Consider the following 15,542-nt stretch of genomic DNA (forward strand, 5'->3'; position numbering starts at 1 on the left):
ATAATTATCTGGTTAGACAGGGTCTGATTAGGAACAGTCAACATGGATTTGCGCATGGAAGGTCATGTTTGACAAATCTTATTGAATTTTTTGATGAGGTTACTAGGAATATTGACGAGGAGTAAGGCCTTTGACAAGGTTCCACACGGAAGGTTAGTTAGGAAGGTTCAATTGTTAGGCATTAAAATCGAAGTAGTAAATGGATTCAGCAGTGGCTGGATGGGAGATGCCAGAGAGTAGTGGTGGATAACTGTGTGTCAGATTGGAGGACGGTGTCTAGTGGTGTGCCTCAGGGATTTGTACTGGGTCCAATGTTGTTTGTCATATATATTAATGATCTGGATGACGGGGTGGTAAATTGGATTAGTAAGTATGCAGATGATACTAAGATAGGTGGAGTGGTGGATAAGGAAATAGATTTTCAAAGCTTGCAGAGTGATTTAGACCACTTAGAAGAGTGGGCTGAAAGATGGCAGATGGAGTTTAATGCTGATAAATGTAAGGTGCTACATTTTGGTAGGACTATTCAAAATAGGACATACATGGTAAATGGTAGGGCATTGAAGAATGCAGTAGAACAGAGGGATCTAGGAATAATGGTGCATAGTTCCCTGAAGGTGGAATCTCATGTGGATAGGGTAGTGAAGAAAGCTTTTGGTATGCTGGCCTTTATAAATCAGGGCATTGAGTATAGGAGTTGGGATGTAATGTTGAAATTGTATAAGGCATTGGTAAGGCCAAATTTGGAGTATTGTGTACAGTTTTGGTCACCGAATTATAGGAAAGATGTTAAAAAAATTGAGAGTGTACAGAGGAGGTTTACTAAAATGTTGCCTGGGTTTCATCTCCTAAGTTACAGAGAAAGGTTGAACAAGTTAGGTCTTTATTCTTTGGAGCGTAGAAGGTTGAGGGGGGACTTGATAGAGGTATTTAAAATTATGAGGGGGATAGGTAGAGTTGACGTGGATAGGCTTTTTCCATTGAGAGTTTGGGAGATTCAAACAAGAGGACATGAGTTGAAGTTTAGGGGTAATATGAGGGGGATCTTATTTACTCAGAGAGTGGTAGCTGTCTGGAACGAGTTTCCAGCAGAAGTGGTTGAGGCAGGTTCGATGTTGTCATTTAAAGTTAAATTGGATAGATATATGGACAGGAAAGGAATGGAGGGTTATGGGCTGAGTGCAGGTCAGTGGGACTAGGTGAGAGTAAGAGTTCGGCACGGACTAGAAGGGCCGAGATGGCCTGTTTCCGCGCTGTAATTGTTATATGGTTATATGGCTATATAGAAGAGGGATGAAGAATGTGTTGGCTGGGTGGGTCGTGTCCTTGATTATCCTGGCCGCACTGCTCTGACAGCGTGCGGTGTGAAGTGAGTCCAAGGACGGAAGATTGGTTTGTGTGATGTACTGGGCTGTGTTCACGATCTTCTGCAGCTTCTTCCGGTCTTGATATCACATGGAGTAAATCGGATTGGCTGCATACTGATATCTGGGATGCTGGGGACTTCTGGATGAGTCCGAGCTGCATCATCTACTTGGCACTTCTGAATGAAAATGCTTCAGCCTTATCTTTCACAGAGTTGTGCTGGACTCCTCTTTCATTGAGGATAGAGATACTAGTGCAGCCTTCTCCTCCAGTGAGTTGTTTGATTGTTCACCACCATTCACAGCTGGATGTGGCAGGACTACAGAGCTTAGATCTGACCCATTGGTTGTGGGACCACCTAGCTCTGTCTATTAGTTGCTGCTTATGGTATTTGGCATGTAAATAGCCCTGTATTGCAGCGGTCCCCAACCACCGGGCCACGGACCGGTACCGGGCCGCAAGGAAACGATATGATTTGGGGATATGAGTCAGCTGCACCTTTCCTCATTCCCTGTCACGCCCACTGTTGATCCATTATGCATGCGAGGTCATTACCCGCGCGTCATCCATGTCAGCGCGGGAGGAAGATCAACTCCTGGAGCTTGTAAATGACGGCGGGCTGAAAAGTATGTTTGACATAAAATCTCTGCCGGCATTCTGGGTCTCAAAGTCAAGGCTAAATATCCTGAGATAGCCATGAAAGTACTGAAAACGTTGCTTCCATTTCCAATATATCTCTGCAATGAATGCAATGAAAACTAAGTTGCGGAATAGACTGGACATAAGGAACCCCCTTCGAGTATTGCTGTCTCCCATCACCCCTCGATAGGACCGTGTTGTTGCAGGAAAACAAGCCCAGGGCTCCCACTGACTCAGTGATATTGGTGTGTTGTAATGATTTTATATGTTCATACGGGGAAAATATATACTGTGTGTTTAATATCCAAACGTTACTTAAAATGTTATGATGCTATCGACTTACTTATATAACCATATAACAATGACAGCATGGAAACAGGCCATCTCGGCCCTTCTAGTCCGTGCTGAACGCTTCTCTCACCTAGTCCCACCGACCTGCACTCAGCCCATAACCCTCCATTCCTTTCCTGTCCATATACCTATCTAAATTTTCTTTAAATGATAATATCGAACCTGCCTCTACCACTTCTACTGGAAGTTCGTTCAACACTTACTTCAAGCTCCCCTGTCATCCCCAGATAATTGACTTATCACTATATTCATGCGAGGAAACTATGCGTTGTGTGTTTAATATTAAATTCGTTAGATAAACCCTTTTAGAAACGAAATTGAGTGCATTAGCCACTTATTACCAATATTCTGGTCGTGATTAACAACCCCCCCCCCCGTACAGAATCACCAAAAACGATTTGTAGAAAAAATCGGCACGTACACGCATACGCAAATCACGCATGCGCACTGGTGCCCGCGCAAGACTTCATGGTCATTGTAAACAACGTATTTGACTGCTACTCTTGTCCGTTGGCAACCCTACCCCCACCCCGGGTCGGCTGGTCCGCAAGAATATTGTCAATATGAAACCGGTCCGCAGTAAGAAAATGGTTGGGGACCCCTGGTGTATTGTGCTTCACCAGGGTGATGCCTCATATTGAGGTATGCCTGGTGTTGTTCTCGACATGCCCTCCTGCACTCTTCATTGAACCAGGGCTGATCCCCTGGCCTGGTGGTAATGTTAGAGTGGGGGATATGCCAGGCCATGAGGTTACAGATTGTGTTGAGTACAATTCTGCTGCTGCAGATGGCCCACAGCACCTCATAGATGCCCAGTCTTGGGCTGCTAGATCTGTTTGAAGTCTATCCCATTTAGCATGGTGGTAGTGCCACACCAATAACAGTGGAGGGTTTCTTCAACGTGGAGATGGGATTTAGTCTCCACACATACTGTGCGGTGGTCACTTCTATCACTGCTGTCATGGACAAGTGCTTCTGCAGCAGGCAGGTTGGTGAGAATGAGGTCAAGTGTGTCTTTCCCTCTTGTTGGTTCCCTCACCATCTGCTGTAGTCCCAGTCCAGTGGTTATGTCCAGTAGGACCCGACCAGCTCGGTCTGTAGTGGTACTACTGAGCCATTCTTGATGCTGGACATTGAAATCTCCCACCCAGAGTACATTCTGTGCTCTTGCTACCCTCAATGCCTCCTCCAAGTGCTGCTCAACATGGAGAAGCACTGATTGATCAGCTCAGGGAGGATGGTACGTGGCAACAGCAGGAGGTTTCCTTGCCCATGTTTAACCTGGTGCCATGAGACTTTATGGGGTCCAGAGTCGATGTTGAGAGTTGCCAGGGCAACTCCCGCTCTACTGTGCCACCACTTCTGCTGGGTCTGTCCTGCCGGTGAGACAGTCCATACCCAGGAATGGTGATGGTGGAGTCTGGAACGTTAACTGTAAGGTCTGATTCTGTCAGTACAACCCTGTCAGGCTGTTGCTTGTCTAGTCTGTGAGACAGCTCTCCCAACTTTGGCACAAGTCCCCAGATGTTGGTAAGGAGGACTTTGTGGGGTCCACAGGGCTGGTTTTGCCATTGCTGTTCCCAGTGTTTAGGTCAATGCCGGGTTATCCATCCGAGTGAACCATATAACCATATAGCAATTACAGCGCAAAAACAGGCCATCTCGGCCCTTCTAGTCCGTGTCGAACTCTTACTCTCACCTAGTCCCACCGACCTGCACTCGGCCCATAACCCTCCATTCCTTTCCTGTCCATATACCTATCCAATTTCACTTTAAATGACAACATCGAACCTGCCTCAACCACTTCTGCTGGAAGCTCGTTCCACACAACTACCACTCTCTGAGTAAAGAAGTTCCCCCTCATGTTACCCCTAAACTTTTGCCCTTTAACTCTCAACTCATGTCCTCTTGTTTGAATCTCCCCCACTCTCAATGGAAAAAGCCTATCCACGTCAACTCTATCTATCCCCCTTATAATTTTAAACACCTCTATCAAGTCCCCTCTCAACCCTCTATGCTCCAAAGAATAAAGACCTAACTTGTTCAACCTTTCTCTGTAACTTAGGAGATGAAACCCAGGCAACATTTTAGTAAATCTCTTCTGTACTCTCTCAATTTTATTGACATCTTTCCTATAATTCGGTGACCAAAACTGTACACAATACTCCAAATTTGGCCTCACCAATGCCTTATACAAATTCAACATTACATCCCAACTCCTATACTCAATGACCTGATTTATAAAGGCCAGCATACCAAAAGCTTTCTTCACCACCCTGTCCCTCTGTTCTACAGCATTCTTCAATGCCCTACCATTTACCACTTTTGTCCTATCTTGATTAGTTCTACCAAAATGTAGTACCTCACATTATCCACAATGCCACCTATCTGCATACTTACTAATCCAATTTACCACCCCATCATCCAGATCATTAATATATATGACAAACGACATTGGACCCAGTACAGATCCCTGAGGCACACTGCTACACACCATCTTCCAATCTGACACACAGTTACCCACCACTACTCTCTAGCATCTCCCACCCAGCCACTGCTGAATCCATTTTACTACTTTGATATTAATGCCTAACGATTGAACCTTCCTAACTAACCTTCCGTGTGGAACCTTGTCAAAGGCCTTACTGAAGTCTATATAGACAACATCCACCGCTTTACCCTCATGAACTTTCCTAGTAACCTCATCAAAAAATTCAATAAGATTTGTCAAACATGACCTTCCACGCACAAATCCATGTTGACTGTTCCTAATCAGACCCTGTCTATCCAGATAATTATGTATACCATCTCTAAGAATACTTTCCATCAATTTACCCACCACTGATGTCAAACTCACAGGCTGATAATTGTTAGGTTTACTCTTAGAACCCTTTTTAAACAATGGAACCACATGAGCGATACGCCAATCCTCCGGCACCATCCCCATTTCTAATGACATTTGGAATATTTCTGTGAGAGACCCTACTATTTCCACACTAACTTCCCTCAAGGTCCTCGAGGATATGTTGTCCAGACCCGGAGACTTATCCACTTTTATATTCCTTAAAAGTGCCAGTACTTCCTCTTCTTAAATTGTCATACTTTCCATAACTACCCTTCTTGTTTCCTTTATCTTACACAATTCAATATCCTTCTCCTTAGTGAATACCGAAGAAAAGAAATTGTTCAAAATCTCCCCCATCTCTTTTGGCTCCGCACATAGCCGTCCACTCTGATTCTCTAAGGGACCAATTTTATCCCTCACTATCCTTTTGCTATTAATATAACTGTAGAAACCCTTTGGATTTATTTTCACCTTACTTGCCAAAGCAGCCTCGTATCTTCTTTTAGCTTTTCTAATTTCTTTCTTAAGATTCTTCATTCATTAAGAGTTCATTCCTTATTATTTTCTTTTTAGCAGTTGGATACAACTGAATGGCTTGCTCGGCCATTTCAGAAGGCATTTAAGAGTCACTCCACATTGCTGTGGGTCTGTCCAGACTAGCTAAGGACGGCAGGATTCCTCCCTGAAGGACATTAGTAAACCAGATGGGTTTTTACAACAATCATCCGATATTTCTATTGAATTCAAAATCACCATCTGCCATGGGGGGGATTCAAACTCATCACCCAGCGTATAAATGGGTCTCCGGATTACTGATCCAGTGGTAATTACCACTATGACAAATCTTCTCTGTGTGGGCTTTCGAGTGCAAATGTTTGGTTCTGGCATGTCTGGTCTGTCTCTCCCTGTGAGTTGTCTGTAAGTTGCCTAGTGTGTATTGTGGCTGTGGCTAACATGACACAGTAAAAGTGTTTCATCCTTCTACTCCGTTGTCGTTCTTGCTCCACACAAACCTAGCACTGCTTCGCTCTTTGTTGCTATGCTTTGTTATTTGCATTTTTAATTTATTTTGATATTTATAGTATTTTTATGTATTGCACTGTACTATTACCATAGAACAAGTTTCATGAGATATGTCTTCATAATAACCCTTGGCCGAGCATTAATTGGCGTCTTTGGAATAAGTTTCTACTTTCTATACTCTTCTGTGTAGAACTGCTTTTTCACATTACTCCTGAGTAATGTGAAAGATTTAGTCCCAAGTGGATGACCTCACCTATGCTATTTTTAGATAAAAATACATAATTTTATACATATGCATGCAGACACGTATAAAAGTACTTGTCATTTGCTGAATCTAGTAGTCTCAGTGATAGAACTGCTCCACCTACCCAGTTTACAGAATAGACTATAAGGTTCAACATACAAACTCTATTCTTAAACACAGGTAAATTGAATTAGCTTAGATAGGAATCTCGGTCAGTGTGAATCAGTTGAGCTGAAGGGTTAGTTTCCAAGCTAGTTTTGAGTAAGATTTCTCAATTTTCTAAGCTCCATTGAGTATCAGTGCAACTTATTTAGCCATTTCATGACAACAATCTATCTTCACACTGCCTCCAATGCACGAACACACTTCCTTATATATGTAGGGTGTATTCCAGGTATTGTCTCACCATTGCCCTATAAAAGTCCATCAAATCGAATTTTACAGTCCATACCCCTTTCATAGAGACCAACATTTCACTAGCCTTCCAAGTTACTTGCTGTGCCTGCTTCCTTATTTTTTAGTGTTTCATGTATTAGGACTCCTAGATCTCTTTTTGCATCGTCTCACATTTTCATACATTATACCACATGCAAAGCTCTTGTAAGGTCAATCATATTCACTGATGGCAGCAAATTATCAACCTTAAACATAGTGAAACTCCAAAATCATGGCTAGTTTTCAGGGGATACCATTGTGACAGTGTGCAACCTTTAAAGGAAGCACACTGTGACAATGACACTATGAGTACTTCACTCACACTGGGTCATAAACAGCGAAAAAGACCTGGTTGGAAACAAGAATTGAATATGTAAATTGGTATCTCTTGCAGAACACTTTTAGACCATAAGATATAGGAGCAGAAGTAGGCCATCCTCTGCTCCACCATTCAATCATGGGCGATTCCAATTCTTCCAGTCATCTCCACTCCCTTGCCTTCTCCCCATACCCTTTGATGCCCTGGCTAATCAAGAACCTATCTATCTCTGCCTTAAATGCACCCAATGACTTGGCCTCCACAGCCGCTCATGGCAACAAATTCCACAGATTTACCACCCTCTGACTAAAGTAATTTCTCCACATCTCTGTTCTAAATGGACATCCTTCAATCCTGAAGTTGTGCCCTCTTGTCCTAGACTCTCCTACCATGGGAAATAACTTTGCCATATCGAATCTGTTTAGGCCTTTTAACATTCAGAATGTTTCTGTGAGATTGCCTCTCATTCTCCTGAACTCCAGGGAATACAACCCAAGAGCTGCCGAACATTCCTGATACGGTAACACCTTTCATTCTTGAAATCATTCTCGTGAACCTTCTCCAATGTCAGTATACCCTTCCTAAAATGCCCAAAACTGCACACAATATTCCAAGTGTGGTCTCACAAGTGCCTCAACATCACATCCCTGCTGTTATATTCGATACCTCTAGAAATGAATGCCAACATTGGATTCGCCTTCTTCACACCAACTCAACCTGGAGGTTAACCTTTAGGGTATCCTGCAGAAGGACTCCCAAGTCCCCTTGCATCTCTGCATTTTGAATTCTCTCCCTATCTAAATAATAGTCTGCCTGTTTATTTCTTCCACCAAAGTGTATGACCATACACTTTCCAACACTGTATTTCATTTGCCACTTCTTTGCCCATTCCCCTAAACTATCTAATTCTCTCTGCAGGCTCTCTGTTTCCTCAGCAGTACCCGCTCCTCTACTTATCTTTGTATCATCAGCAAATTTAGCCACAAATCCATTAACCCCATAGTCCAAATTATTGATGTACATTGTAAAAACCAGCGGTCCCAACATTGATCTCTGTGGAACTCCACTGATAACTGGCATCCAGCCAGAATATGATCCCTTTATTCCCACTCTCTGTTTTCTGCTGATGCTTCACCCTAAAAGCAGCTATGACATCCTGATTCTGTGGTATGAAGTGGAAAAAAACAAGAAATCCAAGCATTTAGAGCCAAGGTTGGCTGACAGTGGGGAAGACTAAATTTAACTGACCTTGAAGTAGATGTCCCAGTCTAACTAATCGATACATATACGTATTCCATTTGTTTGTGAGTTACAATGGATACAATTAACATTTCAACATTTTACCAATGGAATAAGTATTGCTTACCTGACCTCTTTTTATGATATAATATGAAATATATAATATAGAGCCAAATGTTGTTTTCTCTACTGTGGAGAAGGTAAAGTTCAAAGTAAGTTTATTATCAAAGTTCATATATGTCACCATATACAAACCTGAGATTAATTTTTCTACAGGCATACTCAATAAATCCATAATAGAATCAACTGAAGACCGCACTAACTTGGGCGTCCAACTAGTATGCAAAAGACAACAATCTGTGCAAATACAAAAAGAAAAAAACCCAGCAATAAATAAATAAATAAATAAACAAACAAACAAACAAGTAAGCAAGCAATAAATTTCGAGAACATGAGATGAAGAGCCTTCGAAAGCGAGTCCATAGGTTATAGATGGATAGATAGATATACTTTATTGATCCCGAGGGAAATTGGGTTTCGTTACAGCCACACCAGCCAAGAATAGAGCATAAATATAGCAATACAAAAACCACAAACAATCAAACAATAATATGCAAACTATGCCAGATGGAAATAAGTCCAGGACCAGCCTATTGGGCAGGGTGTCTGACCCTCCACGGGAGGAGCTGCAAAGTTCGATGGCCACAGGCAGGAACAACCTCCCGTGCCGCCCAGTGTTGTATCTCGGTGGAATGTGGCCAGAATCCAACAGCAAAAAGTTCAATATCCGGTCTACAAACACCTTCCTTGATCGTAATATGACCAGGATTGCACCATCCATTGTTAACCGGAACAGTAAGCCCCCAACTCCTTTACGCTTACAGCTTTCAATGCACTGGAAGCCATCTATGGAAAAGTTTTGATCGGGTACGTCCTCATGCAGCCCCAGTGAAACACATAACACTGCACTCCCGAAATGTTCTGTGACGCCTGGCTAGTGCCGTCAACTTGTCCATTTTATTACCCACTGAACTTCTCTTCTCTGTAAGTCTCTGTTGTCTCTACCCGGTCCTCCTTCCTCGCCTTTGTGATCCCCCTCTGCATCCTCTGTGTGTTTTCCTCCAGATTTCAGAACAATTGGAGAATAGGGCAAGTAAAGTTGAGTGAAGTTAATCCCTCTTCTTCAAGAACCTGATGGTTGAGGGGTAATAACCATCACTGAACCTGGTGGTCTGAGTCCTGAGACTCCTGTACCTTCTTCCTGATGGAAGCAGCATATCCTGGGTGGGGGTCCCTGATGATGGCTGCTACTTTCCAGCAACAAAGCTCCGTGTAGCTGTGCTCAGTAGTGGGGAGGGCTTTACCCATGATGTACTGGGCCGTATCCATTATTTTGAGGGCATTGCTGTTTCCATACTAGGAGTTAATAAACCCTCCACCACACATCTCCAGATGTTTGATGAAGTTTAGATGTTATCCCAAATAATCACAAACTTCTAAGGAAGTAGAGGCGCTATATCATGCTTTCTTCACAATTGCACCTACATACCCAGCCCGAGACAGGTCCTCCAAAATAGTAACACCAAGGAATGTAAAGTTGCCTCCTCTCTCCAGCATTGAACCTTTTATGAAGACTAGCTCATGGACCTCTGGTTTCCCTCTCTTGAAGTCAATAATCAGCTCTTTGGCCTTGTTGACACTGAGTAAGAAGTTGTTGTTGTGACACCACTCCGCCAGATTTTCAATCTCCCTCCTATATGCTGATTTGTTTGATTTCACCTTTGATTCAGTTCATGACAGTGGTGTCATTGGCAAACTTGAATATGGCATTGGAGCTGTGCTTAGCCACATAGTCATAAGAATAAAGCAAGTCAAGCAGGGGGCTATGCACACAGCATTGTAGTGCACCTGTGCTGATGGACATTGTGGAGGAGATGTTGCCAACAAGAACTGATTGGGATCTGTACGTGAGGAAATCAAGGATCCAATTGCACAAGAGGGTATTGAGACCAAGGTCTTGGACCTTATTGATTGGTCTTCAGGGAATGATGGTATTGAATGTCAAGCTGTAGTCTATAAAGAGCGTCCTTGCTGTCCAGATGTTCAGGGTTGAGTGAAGGGCCAATTAAATGGCATCTGCTGTGGATCTGTTGAACTGATAGGCAATTGGAGTAGATCCAAGACAATCTCAGGCAGGAGTTGATACATTTCATCACCAACCTCTCAAAACACTTCATCACTGTGGATGTATGCAAGTGCTACTGGATGACAGTCACTGAGACTTACCATGTTCTTCTAAGGCACCACTAGAAGTGAACCCTACTCGAAGCAGGTGGCTACCACAGACTGCTGAAGCAAAAGGTTAAAGATCTCAGTGAACACTCCGGCCAGTTGGTTAGCACGGGTCTTTAGTACTTGACCAGGTACCCCGTCTGTGCCAAATGCTTTTTGTGGATTCAATCTCCTGAAGCCTGCTCATACATTGGGTTCAGAGACTGAAATCACAGGATCATCAGGGACTGTGGGAGTTTGTGATGGTCCCTCCATGTTTTGAGGGTCAAAGCAAGCATAGAAGGCATTGAGCTCATTTGGAAGCGAAGCCCTGTTGTTGCTTATGCTGCTTGATTGAACTTTATAAGAAGTGATAGCATTCAAGCCCTGCCACAACTGCTGAGCATCCTTCATTGATTCAAGTTTAGTCTGGGATTGCCACTTTGCCCATGAAATGGCTTTTCGGAGATTATACCTAGACCTCTTGTAACTCTGATCTGGTTCTCTATAGATTGTGGATCTCATGTTTCTATCCAGGGCTTCTGATTGGGGAAGACTAAATGATTTAGTGGGTGTACACTCATCTACAACTGTTTTTATAAAATCTGTCATACCATGGTGTATTCATTCAGATCTACAGATGGGTCCTTGAGCATTGCCCAGTCCACCAACACAAAGCAATTCTGTAGCCGCTCCTCAGCCTCCTGCAGCCACCTCTTTGTGGTCCTAATCTCTGGACCTTTGCTCTTTAGCCTCTGCCTGTATGCAGGTAGGCACTTGGTTGAGAATCTGGCCACAATCTGCGAGTTACTTTTAAAGGCTGTGAATAGACTAAAGCTATCTGGCTGTAACAAATCAGGATACAATGAAGTAGCGCTAAAGTTTTCAAACAGGACATAAGTTCTGCTTCTTATTTGGAGGCTTCTGTGCAGATGGATTTGTTTTCTGCTTTGGAATTTAGAAGTAAGAAATTCCCAAATAATATTTTAATTTTCTCTTGTAAGTTTCTTACACACTGCGAGCCTGATTAGAACCTTCTTGATAGGAAAACCTTTACCTCAAGATTACACTGCCAAATTGACCAGAGAACAGCAGTGAGAGGTTTGGTGCAGGGGTGAAACTCAAGAGTAGAGATCTGATCTGTGGAAGTTGTACTTTTAACTGTGTAGAGTAGGTAAACAATCACCTCTTGATCTTTAGTTTGTGAAATTGTAATAATGATGTAGCTAAGTAACTTAAGGGTTAAAGAATTGTTTCGTTGATTTAAATCATCTGTGGTGGTGTCTCTGTTTCCTGACAACACAATCTTTAGTTTCATAAAGGGAAATGCTCCAGAACTGAGATGAGGTATAACTGCTTGGTTCGCAAAGTAGCGCAGTCACTTCATGACAATGTGACTCTTTGGTGCAGTACATTATTTAGAAACAAAAGCGATGGAGACAATAGCTCTGTAATACTGAAAATGTATCAGATGGACAGGGAGAAAAATTCATAACCTTCTTAAATCGTTCTAGGAAATACCAGACAACAACAAGAAGGAGCATTCAGAATGGCTCTGAGAACTTTGAATCAAGCACCAACCACCATGCAGATGCTGAAAGTAAATGGCAAAAGGAGAAAACCATCTCCTAAATTATTTATCTTGCCACACACCTCATATCCCACCTGTGCAGGTCATTTGTTGACTGAATCTGTCATCTTGAAACTCATAACGGGAGCAGATACAATTGATACAAACTACTACCTGTGAAGAAGAAGAGGAAGAAGAGTTCTGAACAACGGTTCTCAAGGCTGAACATCAGTAGCACGAATGGGAGGGGAGCAAGCATGAATTATTTATGGAAGGGTAGTAAAGGTCATTCATAGCTGAACTGCCATGAGCTCCTTGCCTGGAGAGAGAGTCTCTTGGGGTCTTCAATGCTTTGGACATTTTTTGACCATTAGAATCAATGAAATAAAGAGGTCTCTATTAACAACTATAAACAGACATCAGTTAAGTGTCCTTTGTCTGAGGATTGAAGAATAAAGCTAGGTACATGGAAGAATGAAATACGCAGGCTGAAGGATTGCTTGGGAAGACAGAAATAAGAACTGACTGAAATTAGCTGCACATGAGTCAGTGAGCTGCACCTGATTAAGTGTAGAAAGTTGTACTTAACAAAATTATATACAAACTATTCATTGCTGCAGACACATGTTCCATCTGCTCTTTGCCTCTCCCTTCCTTACTTATCAGACTCCAGCACTAGTAACCTCTGTGTTTTCACCCTCCAGCAGCCATCTCCAGCTTCATGCTCTGCTCTCTTCACCTGGTTCCATTTGTCTCTTCCTGTCTACCTACCTACACTTGCTTCTGTCTCACATCTCAGCTACTTCCCCTCCCATAGCTGGATCCACCTCGATCTACTAGTCACTTCTTGGCCCCCATCGCACGCTTTCCCCTCTCCTCTTTATGCAGGTTATTTTCTCTCTTCAATCTCAGACTCAATCAGAAACATTGACAGTTTATTCCCACCCCGATGATGCTGCTTGACCTGCTAAGTTCCTCCATTTTATGCTTTATACTTTATTGTCGCCAAATAATTGGTACTAGAACGTACAAGCATCACAGCGATATTTGATTTTGCGCTTCACACTCCCTGGATTACACATATTAAATATTAAAGATATTAAAAATAGTTAAAATTAGTAAATATTAAAAATTTAAATTATAAATCATAAATAGAAAATAGAAAAATGGGAAATAAGCTAGTGCAAAAATTTGTTTTTTGAAAATTTTCAAAAAAAGTCATTTGTTCTTCTTTGCTGTATGTTTTATCTTATCCACGAATAGTTCTATTGTGGATTCCCCTTTTGAGATAACATTCTGAATTCTAGAGGGGCATGCAGGATTTTTCCAGTACAAATGGTTGTGAGAGTAGAGTTTTCCTATTGCCTGACTTTGGAGGCAATCAATCACTGGTTCCGGTAATACTGAGAGGTTTTGATCATGAGGATATGGATGTACACAAGAAGTGGTTCTGACCTTGGGAAGCGATAAGATGTAGGGGTGTATGTGAATTCAAACGTGTGCATTGCTACCAGATCGTGGTCACCTTTTTTCTAGAATTTGCCTTTCTGAGAAATTACAAATGAATACTTTCTCATTAAAATTTATGATTTTAAAATAACTTATTCCCAAAAGTAAAAATGTTGCAGTTATTGGAAATCAGTTAAGAGAATGCTGGAATTACTCAACCAGCAATGTAAGATCTATAGAGAGAGAAACTCTTAAGTTTAGGTCAATGGATTTCCTTCATCTTATAAGAGATTGCCATGCTTCTGTTCTTGAATGAATACTGGTCATATATTTGTTTTATTTTCCAGAAAACAGACCAGCACGAACTTTAGGAAAGAAAGGATAGACCTTTTCTTCTGCCATCAAATAGCTGGACAATACTGACTGTGTAGGCCTCTAAGCAATTAATATATATAGCCAGCTTCAATGTCTTGACAACTAGGAATCAAAGTTCCAGAGCATTGGAATGCTACCAAGTACTGTGTGACACCTATGTACGACCATTCCTCTGATATGATTTGTGTCTCCCTAACAGGACTTCCAAAGATACTGGTCAGAACTACGAGGCTCCTCAATTTTCTTTTACTCCGATGACAAAGATGTGACAGTAAGGATGCAGCTGATGCCCTTTGGGATCTTTGATTCATGGATTTAGACTTCCAGTTATTCTAAAATTTAAGAATTCTAAAAGTTAAAGGAAATTGGATTACTTCAAATTAAATTACTTGGATGGTCATATTTTAACAAAACAAATAAACATCTTAATCTATGCTTTGAAATCAAGGTGTTATTGGAATAGATCTTCAGTGGCTTGAATGCCATATCCATAATTTGAAAATGAAAAAATAGGTTCAAGAAAATATTTCAGAACTAAAAACTTAATTTGTTTATTTGTTAACTGCATTTTTATGTAATAACTGATTGTATTTATATCAAATATATTGCAACTGCAGTCAATGGAGCAAAGAGGGAGAGAGATATAGCAAGGCAATTTAAAGTGGCTATATCAACCATTTCGTGTTAGGGATGTAGAAGGAAACCTACACAAGGACCGGAGAAAAATATTCCACAGACGGAACTGAAAGTCAGGGCTGATCTGAGTCTCTTACCCTCTAATGCAATGGCTCTGTTGGCTATAGTCCTGTGTCTTACAAGTATGCATATTTGCTTATTGGTGCTATGATTTTGTAGGTTATTAATTCTTAATAGAATCACACTCAGAGCTCTACAATACCTTCACCCACCTCGCCTGTACTGAACTGTTATTCTGCCTACATCCATTAACCTGTACCCGGACCACAGCCCTCCATACCCCTCTCATCCATTGTACCTACCCAAATTTCTCTTAAATTTTGAAATCAAAACCACATCCACCTTTTCCTCTGGCACCTCGTTTAACACTCTCACTATCCACTGAGTGAAGAAATAACCCCTCATGTACCTCATTAACATTTCACCTTTCACCCTTAACCCATGACTTCTAGTTGTTCTCTCACCCAACCTCAGTGGAAAAGATTGCTTATATTTACCCCATCTATATCTCTCATGATTTTGTATATCTCTATCAAATCTCCCCTCATTCTCCTACGCTCAAGGGGATAAAGTCCTAAAGTATTTCAATCTTTCCCTATCACTAAGGTCTTCAGGACCTGATATCCTTGTAATTTTTCTCTGCACTCTTTCAATCTTACTGACATCTTTCCTTTAGGAAAGTTTTGTGACCAAAACTGTGCACAATACTCCAACTTAGCCT

The 15,542-nt window shown here is 41.8% G+C and overlaps 1 protein-coding gene across 1 annotated transcript in view; it reads left to right on the forward strand.

Annotated features, from left to right (window-relative positions):
* LOC134357499 (signal-transducing adaptor protein 1-like) overlaps positions 1-15,542 on the forward strand; it is a 66,820-nt gene that overhangs the window by 16,314 nt on the left and 34,964 nt on the right. The window contains exon 2 of the mRNA XM_063069124.1: positions 14,325-14,396. Within this exon, the coding sequence (XP_062925194.1) occupies positions 14,325-14,396 (72 nt within the window). The remainder of the gene's footprint in view (positions 1-14,324; positions 14,397-15,542) is intronic.

This window comes from Mobula hypostoma, chromosome 16 (genome assembly GCF_963921235.1).
Source record: "Mobula hypostoma chromosome 16, sMobHyp1.1, whole genome shotgun sequence".
NCBI classification, from domain to species: Eukaryota; Metazoa; Chordata; class Chondrichthyes; order Myliobatiformes; family Myliobatidae; genus Mobula; species Mobula hypostoma.